General features: G+C 49.3%; 2 protein-coding genes across 2 annotated transcripts; one reads left to right on the forward strand and one right to left on the reverse strand.

Moving 5' to 3' along the window:
- Nucleotides 1–310: 310 nt before the first annotated feature.
- TRAPPC4 (trafficking protein particle complex 4) lies at nt 311–3,444 on the forward strand. The gene is made up of 5 exons (XM_006890842.1): nt 311–501; nt 644–818; nt 1,401–1,504; nt 2,360–2,486; nt 3,366–3,444. Exons 1-5 carry the CDS (start codon nt 327–329, stop codon nt 3,442–3,444), a joined length of 660 nt encoding a protein of 219 aa, XP_006890904.1. The 5' UTR covers nt 311–326.
- Nucleotides 3,445–4,892: 1,448 nt separating this feature from the next.
- Nucleotides 4,893–9,725, reverse strand: SLC37A4 (solute carrier family 37 (glucose-6-phosphate transporter), member 4). The gene is made up of 9 exons (XM_006890843.1): nt 9,383–9,725; nt 8,344–8,576; nt 7,780–8,023; nt 7,165–7,323; nt 6,843–6,928; nt 5,938–6,051; nt 5,680–5,742; nt 5,195–5,333; nt 4,893–5,059 (listed from the first exon to the last, which is right to left on the reverse strand). Exons 1-9 carry the CDS (start codon nt 9,528–9,530, stop codon nt 4,893–4,895), a joined length of 1,353 nt encoding a protein of 450 aa, XP_006890905.1. The 5' UTR covers nt 9,531–9,725.
- Nucleotides 9,726–12,813: the final 3,088 nt, after the last annotated feature.

Consider the following 12,813-nt stretch of genomic DNA (forward strand, 5'->3'; position numbering starts at 1 on the left):
ACCAGAAAAGGAATTAGACCGTAGTTTTCCTGTGGCACACTTTTAAAAGTGCCGTCCCGCAGTGTCCACTCCGGCTGGAAGCCTTTATATTTAAGTGTGAAACAGTCACACTTTGGGATTTTCTGGTTTAGGATGAGAATGAGAAAATAATTTACCAGGAACGGAACTTAACTAAAGCGCGGTGTTGAAACCACGAAAACACTTGCAGGCGGCCTTCCGTAGGGACCGGAAGGGAGGTGCTGAGGGGGGGGTCCTGCCGACCGCATCTCCTGGGCGGAGCTGTAGGGAAGGTTTGGGTTCCGAATCCTGGAGCGGCGGCCGGAGCAATGGCCATTTTTAGTGTGTATGTGGTCAACAAAGCTGGTGGCCTCATCTACCAGCTAGACAACTATGCGCCACGGGCAGAAACGGAGAAGACATTCAGTTACCCGCTTGATCTGCTGCTGAAGCTACACGACGAGCGTGTGCTGGTTGCCTTCGGCCAGCGCGATGGCATCCGGGGTGGGCTAGGTTCGGGCCGGGGAGACGTTTTACCGGGGCCTGGCGGTTCTGGTTACGGGGTGAGGAGATGCAGCTAGGTCCTTGCCCCCTGCACACGGTTCCCTTGCTAAGGCTTCTTTGACCTTTAGCTTCACCTCTGCAGTGGGACACGCAATTCTGGCGATCAATGGAATGGACGTGAACGGCAAGTACACGGCCGACGGCAAAGAGCTGCTGGAGTACCTGGGCAACCCTGCTAATTACCCGGTGTCCATTCGATTCGGACGACCCCGCCTCACCTCTAACGAGAAGCTCATGCTTGCCTCCATGTTCCACTCGTAAGTTTTCTAACCCTGTCGGCCTGCGCTTAGCCCTTTGGCTGGCTGCATTTGTGTATTTGAGGGCAAGATCTCAAGACTGCAGTACCTTTCACTGCCGCCACTATAATGGTCAATTTCTACTGAAAAGAAAAAGAGCTGATCTGGTGTATCCACATTTTAAGCAACTCTGTGTGATCTTGATTATGTCAGCTTCTCTTCTGAGAACCTTAGTTTTTTCATCTTTAAGGCAGTTGAACAAAGTGATCTTTAAAGATCTTTTCCTGAAGCTTGGGTGTGAGGTGTGCTGGAGTCTGCATCACCACGAAGTGAACATGGCATGTATTCCGAGGCTGTTGACTCAATTTTTAATGGAGTAATTATTTTTTTCTAGTAAAGTATGTAATACTTTACATGTATTGTAATACATGTAGATTCAGATCAGTTTTTAAGAAATGCAGATACTGATACCAGTTGTTCTACATTATTTCTCCAGACAGGCCCAGGCAGTAATCTTGAAAGTTGCCTTAATGCAAAGTTTAAAAAAGCACCCTACCTGATAGCAGTGGGGTACATACTCAGCTTTGCCTCCTTTGCATATAGGCTCTTTGCCATCGGTTCCCAGCTGTCTCCTGAGCAGGGCAGCTCAGGCATTGAGATGCTGGAGACAGACACATTCAAACTGCACTGCTTTCAGACATTGACAGGTATGTGTTTCCCTGTAGTCCATACAGTGGGCTGGTTGGAGGAAGAGATGGAGGTCAAAGACAGTTTGGTAAAGGTTGGGTGAGCAGTGTCAGATTTTCCTGAGGCAGTTGTACAGACATCCATGTTTTGTGACTCCAAAGCAGATATTATTCTGAAGCCAATTGTCCATGTTACCCAGTATGCTCGGCCCTGGTTATCCCATACTCATAGAAAACTCACTTTACTCTCACTCCATGCATATTAAAAGGTGTCACACTCACGTGCATTTTGGAAGGTGTCTTGTTCAAAGATGAAATTTGAAAGCTAAAACGAAAGAACCCTTAAGATCCTGGGTGGCATTGTTTTATTCCTCTAAAGCAAATAATTGAAAACGGAGTTTGTTCCCTGCTTGCCACTCTTTGTACTGAGGATCCCTTAAAGAAAATACAAACAAAAAAGCAAACCTGTTGTCATCAACTCTTGATTGATTCATAGCAACCCCATGTTACAGAATGCACCTGCTACATAGGGTTTTCCTAGCTGTTAATGTAGATAGATGCAGGTTGCCAGGATCATCTTCCACAGTTCATGAGGCTGCGTGATCCTCAGATCTTTAGCTTAGTAGATGAACATAAGTTTTTGTCACCTGAGGGTTCCTAAGGCCATTTAAAAGTAGCAGAGCTAGAATTCAAAGCCAACTCTCAATCAGATAGCTAAGAAGTATCTTCATTTCTATAGTCTTGGCTATAGATACAGTGTTCTTCTCTGTAGTAATAAAATTAAAATGGTCTTCTGAAACTGCTCTCCAAGCACTGCAGGAGGTCATTATTTGCTTCATTCTCAAACCTTTGGAACTATCTCCTGCTTCTCTCCAGGGATCAAGTTTGTGGTGCTTGCAGATCCTAGGCAAGCAGGAATTGATTCCCTTCTTCGAAAAATTTATGAGATTTACTCAGATTATGCCCTCAAGAATCCGTTCTACTCCCTGGAAATGCCCATCAGGTGGGTGGCCCCACTCCCCAAATCCTGGTCAAAAGCCTCCTTACCTCTCCTAGGTTCTTAAGTAATTTTGGATGGATGTGAAGAAATTGAGATTGTACACAGCTTTAGTTTGCTTGGCTCCATAGTCAACAGTCTTGGCACCAGCAGCCAGGAAATTAAAAGGCGCATTGCCATGGGAAAGTCTGCTGTTAGGGACCTCTCCAAAGTGCTGAAGAGCAGTGGTGTCTCTCTGGAGACTAAGGTGCGTCTGATACAGGCCATGGTCTTCGCAATCACCTGTTATGCATCAGAGAGTTGGACAATGACCAAGGAGGATAGAAGGAGAATTGATGCCTTTGAGCTGTGGTGCTGGAGAAGAGTATTGAGAATACCATGGACTGCTAGGAAAACACACAGATTTGTCCTGGAGAGGGTTAAACCGGGTGGCTCCTTGGAGGCAAGGATTCTGAGGCTCCGTCTGACTTACTTTGGACATGTTGTGAGGAGAGACCGGTCCTTGGAGAGGGACATCATGCTTGGGAGGGTGGAGGGACGGCGCAGGAGAGGAAGGCCCTCTATGAGGTGGATTGATTCAGTGACTGGGATAATTGGGATGGGAGTGTCAGAGACAGTGCGATTGGCACAGGACAGAGCAGAGTTTAGGGCTGTTGTACATAGGGTCGCTATGAGTCGCAGGCGACTCGACGGCACATAACAACAACAACACAGTAGAGAATTACTTAAAACAAATAGTGGTGTTTTTATTTTGAGAAACCAAAGATTTTTCCTGGGGTTCTTGTCCTTTTTAAAGGAGAGTTTTTACTTGTCCTGAGTATGCACCTAAAATATGGAGAAAGCTTTAGACCTCATACTCTTTCTTTCTTGTGCCTTATGGCTTAGATGTGAGCTGTTTGATCAGAACCTGAAGCTAGCCCTGGAGGTAGCAGAAAAGGCTGGGACTTTTGGACCTGGATCATAGGCTAAACCTGCACCAGATCCCCAAATCGTGAGCTCCTGCGGTTTCCACTTCAGTGAAACACTCAGCAGTCGTGATAGTGTCCATGGAAACAGGTGGATACTGTGCCTGAAGACTCATACTGATCCATCGGTCTTAATACTGTGCTCTATTTCCTGTTGTATATATCATTTCCTAACTCTGTACAGATTTATTTATGGAGGAGGTGGGCCTGGGAATGTAATAAACATCCTCTGACCTCAGTATTTGCTATCCTAATTGATGGTTTTGGGGCAAGGCACTAGAGGGGAGACAGAACTAGTGAGAGAATCCTGTGAAGTTAAGACATTATGTTCTAGTAGAAAACCAAACAAATATGTGTTGATTAAATGAATGAACACAGGACTTTGAGTTGTGAGCCTTGGATACAGTCCCAGATGGCTGCTGATTTCCCGAGGTGTAGAAATAATAGTAATTATTATAATGGAACATTTATCAAGTACTTTCAACTAGGTTTTCTTGCTCTTCCTCACTTAACATCCACCCTCACTCAAGGGGTACCTTCTATTACCGACAGTAAGTTCAGCAGGGTGCCTTTGAAACCTTGTGTTTCAAAGGCTCTACGCCAATTACTGACAGCCAGTCTGAGTTTGAGCCTAGGCTTCCTGACTACAGTTATTAGTGAACCATTGTCAACACTGCCTCCCTCTATCAGGACATTTAACCTGCCTGAAGCCCAGCAGCTGCCCTTAAAGACCTCTGAACTATAGGGTACTAAAAGGAAGGCAGAGGAGGCATGAACTTAAAGGACGACAATAGGAGTCTGTTTACATCACCACTTTCCCATTACAGGGAAATGGAGTCTCTCTTTTGAAGTGGAAAGAGACAGTGCTTTCTTCCAGAGAAAGCTATTAGTGGCTTATGGTCCCCTTTTCTGTAACAAAGAATCACAGTGTTTAGTATCAAATCTAGTTTTAATATTCTAGAACAAGTCTCCCTCCCCTCCCTCCCATACCCCTTACTGTACCAGGGTATTAGTGGGATGGCTAGCTCCTCTCTTCCCCTGGAGTCTAAGGGGGGTTGGCAGTAGGAGTCACCCACTGCTGAGAGACCTTGGGACAGAGGTTAGGACATTAGTGCCCTGTGCTGCAAGAGCAACCACACCCCTAATGGGGTGATAATAATGCCAAGTCCAGGAAAGAAGAGGTCTAGGAGACTCTCTGTCTATAAGGGTGCTGCATTTGGAGGCAGAAAATAGGAGCTATTGGAGTCCAGGACAAAGGGTATCTTTAAATAGAGCACAGGATAGGAGATGAGACCTCATTGACCTCTGACAACTTCCAGTGCCACCTTGGCGAGGGAAGGAGCAGAAAAGGTCAAAGGTCCAGTGCTACCAGAGCAGCCGATGCCCACCCAGCATCCTCCTGGAAAAGCTCTGGGTAAGAGAAGATCCCCCAGATCCTGCTTCCTCTTCACTCAGCCTTCTTGGGCACGCGGCCCATCTTGGTGCGGATGTTTCGAAGTAGGAAGAAGACAATTGTGCTGGCTGCACAGATCACTTCAGCCACCCAGAAGGCTGTGCTCCAGCTGTAGTGCTTGGCAATGGTGCTGAAGGGCAACCCAGCCAGAAAGCCGCCAACTGTCAGGAAAGAGGGAAAGAGCCACAACTATTTGTGAGGCTAGAGCGAGAGGCATGCTGAAGCTTCATCCTGGCCTTTACGTAAGGCATAAGTCCCAGTGAGAGAGAGGCTGGCATCTTTAGGCTCTCACTTACCATTGGCCATGAGCCCCACAATGGCATGGGAGGTGCCACACAGGTTGGGAGGGGCACTCTCATTGGCTATTACTCCAAACAAGGCAATGGGACCATATGAGGAGAAACCAAACACAGCTCCCAACACCAGGATCCAGAGCTGCAAGGGTAATACAGGGCAGCTTCAGAGTCTGAGAAACCTCCAACCCCACCCCACCACAGGAGAAAGTGCTTGGTCCCCTGGAATAACTAACAGTAGTAAAGGCACTATGTGTGACTCCTCACCCGACTTCTCAGTACAATCCACAGCACAGAACTGTGGTGCCTAGCACAGCACAGCCCACCGAGGGCCTCCACCTGGAGTGAAGGAGGTCTAGCCATCCCCTAGAATTGATGCTGTCATCTCCCAGAAATTATGCACAATAGGGTCAGCTAGGGGCAAGGCAGAGGGAGTTGGGCAAAGGTAAGACAGACCAGGCGGAAAACCAGAGATAAAGATAAGGCACCTCGTGCTCCGTAAACCCTGTGAGTTCAGCGAGAGGGTGCAGAGCTGGAATCCAGAAAGCATCCTAGAGAAGCATAAAGAAAAGAAAACCAGGCCAGAATGGAGGAGGAGAAGCAGAGGACAGAGGAGAAGGACTGAGGAACAAACCACAGAACTGGAGGGGGCAGTGTGAACAGAAAACTGAGCCACATTGGAACCCAGGGGGAGGGAGGCAGAACCAGCGGCCCTCGCATTCCCTGGGCCAGCCCTCTTTGTTTACCTTGGGGGAGTCACTGGTCACGGTTACCCGGAAGAGGTACATGGACACAGTCATGCCAGCCATCATAAAGAGCAGTAGCCCATGACGAGGGTTCCCGTAGATGGACGGCCCTGCCTGTGGATTCAGGCACTGGGAGTTAAGCAGCGAACCCCCACCCCTGGACTATGATACAGCAGGGCCTCTGCTGACAGGTCTTTGGCAATCCCACCACAGTTTTTGGCCCAGGAAGCTCTGGGAGGCCCTAGGACCTGCTCATTGCATTCTAAGGCCAAACTCCACAGGCTTGGGACACGTGCTGGGGAGGTGCACCCGTCCATCTCCTCCCCCCTCCTAGTTTTTCTGAGGCTGTGAAAGAGCCTACAGCTAGAGAGAGAAAGTCTGCTGTCCTTGACATCCCTTACAAACCTTTCCCCCAGAGACTTACCATGCACTTCCCTAGGAAAGGTAAGAGTAGCATGGAATCACTGTTACCTCATCTAATATAAACCAATACATGCCAACCTGCCTGTGTCCTGGAATGCCCTCACTGGTGCCTAACTCAGTCTTGTTAGGTGCTGTCAGGTAAGACTGTAAGCCATAGCAACCCCATGAACAATGGACCTAAACCCTGTCCTCTTCTGTGACATCCTCACCATCTTGGATGTCCTTGAGTCCATTGTAAAGTTACTTTGTCAGTCCACCTCCCTGAAGGGCTTCCTCTCTTTGGCTGACCCTCCACCTTTCCATGATGTCTTTTCCAAAGACTGGCCTTTATTCTAACAACATTCCCAAAGTATGTGTGACAAAACTGCCATTCTCGCCTCTGAGGAGCACCCCTGGTTTCACTTTCTCCAAGATGTTTTTGTTTGTTCTCTCAGGAAGAATCAAAGAGACCTTCTACCTTCCTGTCCCTTCTGCCCACTCACCTTAGCCATGGCCCGGTCTGACAGGTAGCCAGCTGCAATACTGCCTACAAGTCCCCCAACTTCCAGGGCACTCATGTAGGAACTACCTGCAGTGTGGAGTTGTGGGAAGAAGGAAAGGGAGGGTACAAAAGAGTTCTATGTTGTGGTTAACCCATATTGGCTTAAACCCAGAGAAGTAGGGGTCCCCAAGGGTGACTGGCTATAACCGCCTGTGCAGTACGCAGCCTCAGGGAAAGAAAGAGGACACAGAAGCAGCCCTGGATGTCCCCTCCTGTGCCTCCCATACCGTTCTTCGGGCACCTCATCCCAGCACTTCTCTTACCCACAAGGGCTGACTGTCCTTTCTCTTGGATGAGGAAGAACTGGCCCCAATCAGTACAGCAGGTCTTTACCCCGAATACTACAAGGTAGCCAGTTGAGAGCACCCACAAATAGGGGGACAGCAGCAGCTCCTGTAGGGTACTGTCCTCTTTTGGGGAACCTGGAGGTGGAAAACCAGGCCTCAATACTGCTTCCTGCTGCCCTGCCCTCACATAAGCCCCAACCATTCTTCAACCAGAGTAAGAGCCCCTGTCAGCAAAGCAGGGACCAGCATGAAGGGTCTCCACCACATTGCCCTCCTCTCCCTGCAAGCCTCCACCAATGAAAAGAAAACTGAAGAGGGAGGAGGCACCCAAGCCACTTAAGTTTGGGATCCTCTCAGGAAGGTTTAATTCCTGTTGTGACGCACAACCAGGCCACCTGGACGCTCTGCCATTAGTCTGTAATCGAATGGCCCATTAGCATGGAGTTGTGTCTGTACTCCCTTCCACCACCACACATTCCCAAATATGCTTCAGGTAGCATGGGGCCAGGCATGGAATCAATCTTCAACAAAAATCTGTGAATGACTGATGAATCAGGGTGCCCAGTGGTCAGCCTGAGAAGAGACACTCACCCTTCTTGCCCTTGGCGGGGGTAGGGTCAAGATTGCGAAGTCCAACATCAGCAGGTTCGTTGTGGATGAGCAGAAGACAGAGAAAAGAGACGACCACACACAGTGCCCCAGACATGGCCAGTGTGCTGCGCCAGCTATAGCTCTGGGCGAGGATGGTTGCCAGGATTGGGCCCAGTCCTCCAGCTAGGTTCATGCTGGTTGACAGGATGGCCCACCAAGTGCCAAACTGAGATGGTTCAAACCACTGTGGGACAGAGGAGGGGAAAGTAGGCACTCAGCCTATAGATCATGCAGGGTGGGGTCAGGTGGGGCAGACCCAGATCATATTACAAGGGTGCTGGAGAGGAAGAGTCCATTTGGCAGGGCCAGTTCCCTCATCCGCCACCTGATCCCACCACTCTCAGACTCCTAAAATATCTTGACAAGCAGTAGGAGCTGGACAGAAACTCCAAGGAACCTGCTGTGGGTGGGGAGTGGAAGTGGTGGGTAAGAAGGAGTATGCCCAGATGCTCTTTGGTGGCTCCCATGCCAATCTAAACAGTATCTTTAGAAGCAGTCATTCACCTTTCGTAGGATCTTCCCACACGGGGGCCAGCCTAGCCCCTGTGCCAGACCATTGAGGAACCAGAGAGCAGCAAAGACAGGCACTGTGGAGCTCCAAGAAAAGATGACGTTGACCAATCCAACCAGGAGCAGCCCCGAAGAGAAGAGCCAGCGAGCACTCATCTGGTCAGACAGCACCCCGCTCACAAACTTGCTGATAGCATATGCTGCAGACTGGCTGCTGGTGATGAGGCCTGCAGGGGAGGGGAGCAGGGAGCAGGACACCTGGGGGGTTAGGGCAGAGGGCACAGGGGTGGAGGAAGGCATGGGGTCAGGTGTATAGAGGTGTCAGCAGGGTGAGACATATTCCTTCCAAGAGGAACAGGAAGAGCTGGTGGTGGAAACTTAACACTCATTCAAGGGCCCAGCTCCTCCCTGCCTCCTCACCAGCACTAGCCCCCAGATGACCCATGACTTTTCAGCCTCTCAGAGAGTTCTAGCTGCAGCTGTCAGAAGAGAGCGGGTCAGACAACTTCCCTCCCCTGGGATATGTAATATATGCCTGACTGCCCACCTGAGCCTGGACATCACCCCACAGCCTCTGACAATTCTGTTGCCTTATCTCTGAACATGAGGCTTAAGGGCTCAGGATCGGAGCCAGGAAGAGCAGCCTGCCAGGCACATGCAGTCATTATGCCAACTCCTCAGTGCCCAGTACTTATGATGTCAAGGGCCAGCACTCAGCCTGCAGCCTTAGCCTGCCTGACACAGGTGTGGAGACCACACTCAGAACCCTTCAATACATCCAGGAGAAGCATGGCCTGGGAGAACATGTGCAGGTCATAGGTACACAGCGCACATGCACATCACTTCCTCAGGCATGCAGAGGCAAACTCTGAATCCTTTCCTCCAGATACATAAACATGAGGCACAGAACCTCTTCACTCAGTGCACCCCATTGCTGGGCACGATACCCATGGTGTACCACTCTGCCACACACCCCATGCATCCTGCAGTTCTGATCCCAAGTCACCACCCTTCCCTTCTCTTTAGAACTCACCCAAGTCATCCTTGTCCAGAGAGATCTCCTCTACCAACGAAGGCATGACAAAGGAGAAGGTCTTGCGATTGAAGTAGTACAAGCTATAGCCCCCAAACATGGCTGAGAAGATTACAGTCCGATAGTAGCCATACCCCTGGGCCGCCATGGTGGAGGAGAGCAGGCCCTACTGGCCAGGACGTGGAGCCTCTGACCGCAGCTGGAGCCTGCTGGCAATCTCAGTACCGGATCTGCTGAGTAAGGTCTTCTCTACTCCCTCCTCCACTCAGGCTCCCAGGCTCCCTTTATAGCCACTTTCTGGACAATCATTAAGCCTGGGGCGGCTCCTAGGGAACCCAGTGTCCTAAGGGCAAAAAGAAAACAGGTTAATGATAGCAAATCTGGGGGGGGGGGCCCCTGGGGGGGGTCCCACAGTGTGGCAGTGCCTGTGAGCCAAGTTCGAATCCCACATCCCCAGGATTTCTGCCTTTCCCGCCTCTTCTTAGTCCACCTGCCTATGAAACCAGCAGTGATTAAAGTCTCAACCTAATTACTTTTGTCTGCCATGAGCCCAGGGGAGGCAGGTGTGGGTTAAGTGGAGTTCCCTTCTCCAGCCCTGATTCCTTAGTCACCCTACCTTCCCATTCATTCAGCAAAGGCATATGAAAGGCTACTGTCTACACACACACACTCAGACAAACTAACACATACTCTTCCAACACACAGATTGACACATTCTCTCCCAATAACCCTACTTCCACGTCTTCTAGAACAGATCTCACCCTGTAACTTCCAGTGCTTAACACTCGGTGGGGTATAACTGATGCTTCTGGAATTATAGTTGCAAAATTGACCCTCACTCCCCCAGCACCAATTGTGGGCTCCCTAACTAGCTGGGGGCTGCAGGGTCTTAAGTCCAACCTGAGGGGCTATGGCGGGAGCTGCAACCAGCCGGACTGGACCGCCTAGTGGCGGAAGCGTGCACAAGCTGAGTTCAGCCCCGTTTCCCATGACCCCCGGCGTGCCCCCAATTTTTCCGCTCCGTTAAGGTAGCAATTGAAGCAGAAGGAGGAGGCGCAGGAGAAGCAAGACGGCACGTAGACTCCGGGAGGCCCCCCAGCAGCTGGCAGCGAGCAGCTCAGCCTGGCAGGCAGGGACCAGCGACGAGGAAGGGGAGGGAGAGAGGCGGCAGCTCTCGGCACCTGCCCAGCCCCGTGTCCTCAAGCTACCCAGGACTTCCGACTCTGGGGACAGATAGGAGCCTGGGGTGCAAGGGCGGAAATGGCAGGATCTGTGCGACTGAGAGCAAAAAAAGTGTACTGGCCGCGAACAGCGTCTCAGCGGCCCCCAGACCCAGAAATAGACCCCCTACCCCGAGGAGCAGCTACAAGAATAGCTCCGGCTGATGTTGAAAGTTGGGGTTCCGCCATAGAGGAACCTGCAGACCTGAGGCTCCCCCTCAGCTCCGCCCCCAGGACATGCCCCTCCCTCGCACACAGCTCCTACCTGAACGGAGGCGAGAGTAGCAGTACAATGAGGCAAGGCGGTGTGCGCATGCACTGTGGCTAGAGCCTGCCCGTCTTGCTCTGCACCCTCCCGTCCTAGCGCTTGAGATCCATCCCGGGATTGCATTTAAACCATAGTCATCCAGGAGCACGGGGTAGACAGCGCCTCTTAGAGGCTAGGGCTTGTTATGTTCACTGCTTAGCTGAATTGAACCATTTTTTGAGTGCCTCCCACTATGATATGCACACACTGGATATTAAAGTAGGTTTTATGATAGAACATGGTATTTTTAAATGAAATTAATACCCTCCTCAAAAAGCAAAACGTGAAATTTTAGCAAGTAAATCAAACTGTTGGAGAGTTAATATAGAGTTAAAATTCAGACCCAGAGAACACTTCCTTAAATTAAAATCTGTGATTTTGGTGTAATCTCTGTAAATTCAGATTCTCTTATAAAGCCAAAATGCACTCCCGTAGGGTTAATTTTGACTCATTATTACCCTCCATTGGGTTTCAGAGGCTGTAAATCTTCAATGAAAGTGACTACTTCCATCTTCCTCTACCAATCATCTGGTGGATTTGAACTGATGACCTTTCTGTCATCAGCCCACTGAGCACCAAGGTTCCTTTGTCCTATTGTTGTTAGATGCCATCAAGTAGAGTATGACTCATAGCAACCCTATGAACTCTACTCTATCCTCATCATCTCTAACACTCTATAGAGCAGCCCATTGCAGAACCCACTTCCTCTCCTTCACTGACCCTCTATCTTTTTAAGCATGATATCCTTTTCCAACGAATAGTCTTGTCTAGCTACATGTCCAAAGTATGAAACACTAAGCTTCCTCATCTTTGCCTACAAGAAGTGTTCTGGCTGCACTATCCACAACACCTAGCTGTTTGTTCTTTCGTCATCCATAGGATGTTTAGTACTCTTTTCCAACACCACAACTCAAAGGCATCAATTCTTCTACTGTCGTCCTTCGTTGTCCAGCTTTCTGATGTTTAGCAGATGATTAAGAAGATCATGACCTGAATCAGACACACCTTAGTTTTCAAAAAGACACTATTGCTTTCCAGCATTTTAGAGATGTCTCTGACAGCAGAGCTGCCTAGTGTAATACATCTCCTGATTTCTCCTATAATGACCTCAAAAACTCAAACTCATTGCTTTTAATTTGGAACGGATGCATAGCTGACCCTCCAATGAGTTTCTAGAGGCTGCACATCACATGAGGGGAGATTGCCCATCTTTCTCTCACAGAGAAATTTAACCTGGTGGATTTAAACCACAAGCTAGGCCACCTTTGAGTTGACAGCACAACCCCCTCTAGGTTTACCTCTAGAGCTCCCTTGTCTCTGTATTAACTATGCATTAACGCGTTGATAAACTGCTTAGTTTCAGACATCATGACATTTTGCCGCTAGGTACTTCAGTCTGTTGCTCGCTGATAAACAGGATATTCTCCTATGTGACCACATTACAATTATAATTTTGTTGTTAGCTGCTGTGCAATTGGCCCAGTTCTGTGTGAACCCCATAATCAGTTGCCGTTTAGACCACTCTGATCCCTCAGATTTTGATTGGTTTATTATCAGAAGTAGATTGTCAAGTTTTTCTTCTCATCCACTGAGGACCAGAAACTCTCTTAAAACCCCTTCAGCATCACAGCAACAGTGAGTCCTCTACTACAGACAGGAAGTGGCTGCACTCTAGGAATCTAACCTCGATCTCTGTGGTACAATGGCTATATTGTTCAAAATGGCTTTCCTAGGACATTGCCCTTAACTTTGCTACAGGGCTGAGCGGAAGCATGTAAATCGAATGTGTTAGTCTATCAGGCTGGGGATTGGCTAATTTTGCAATTCTACCAGGTTTAAATCAAGCAATGTCCTGCAGAGCCAGAGCCAGGAGACTTTGCCCAAGTTTACTGAGGATTTAGGGG

The sequence above is a fragment of the Elephantulus edwardii genome, unplaced genomic scaffold (genome assembly GCF_000299155.1).
Source record: "Elephantulus edwardii isolate Elephantulus edwardi_28Jun2011 unplaced genomic scaffold, EleEdw1.0 scaffold00093, whole genome shotgun sequence".
Lineage (NCBI taxonomy): Eukaryota > Metazoa > Chordata > Mammalia > Macroscelidea > Macroscelididae > Elephantulus > Elephantulus edwardii.

Coding starts and splice junctions, on each gene's coding strand:
- SLC37A4 (XM_006890843.1), bottom strand. CDS start 9,530: ATGGCGGCCCAGGGGTATGGCTACTATCGGACTGTAATCTTCTCAGCC. Junction 6,052..6,842: donor CAGACCGGGCCATGGCTAAG/GTGAGTGGGCAG, acceptor CTGAATCCACAG/GCAGGGCCGTCCATCTACGG. Junction 5,060..5,194: donor TGTGGGGCTCATGGCCAATG/GTAAGTGAGAGC, acceptor CTTTCCTGACAG/TTGGCGGCTTTCTGGCTGGG.
- TRAPPC4 (XM_006890842.1), top strand. CDS start 327: ATGGCCATTTTTAGTGTGTATGTGGTCAACAAAGCTGGTGGCCTCATC. Junction 502..643: donor CCAGCGCGATGGCATCCGGG/GTGGGCTAGGTT, acceptor TCACCTCTGCAG/TGGGACACGCAATTCTGGCG. Junction 819..1,400: donor CTTGCCTCCATGTTCCACTC/GTAAGTTTTCTA, acceptor CTTTGCATATAG/GCTCTTTGCCATCGGTTCCC.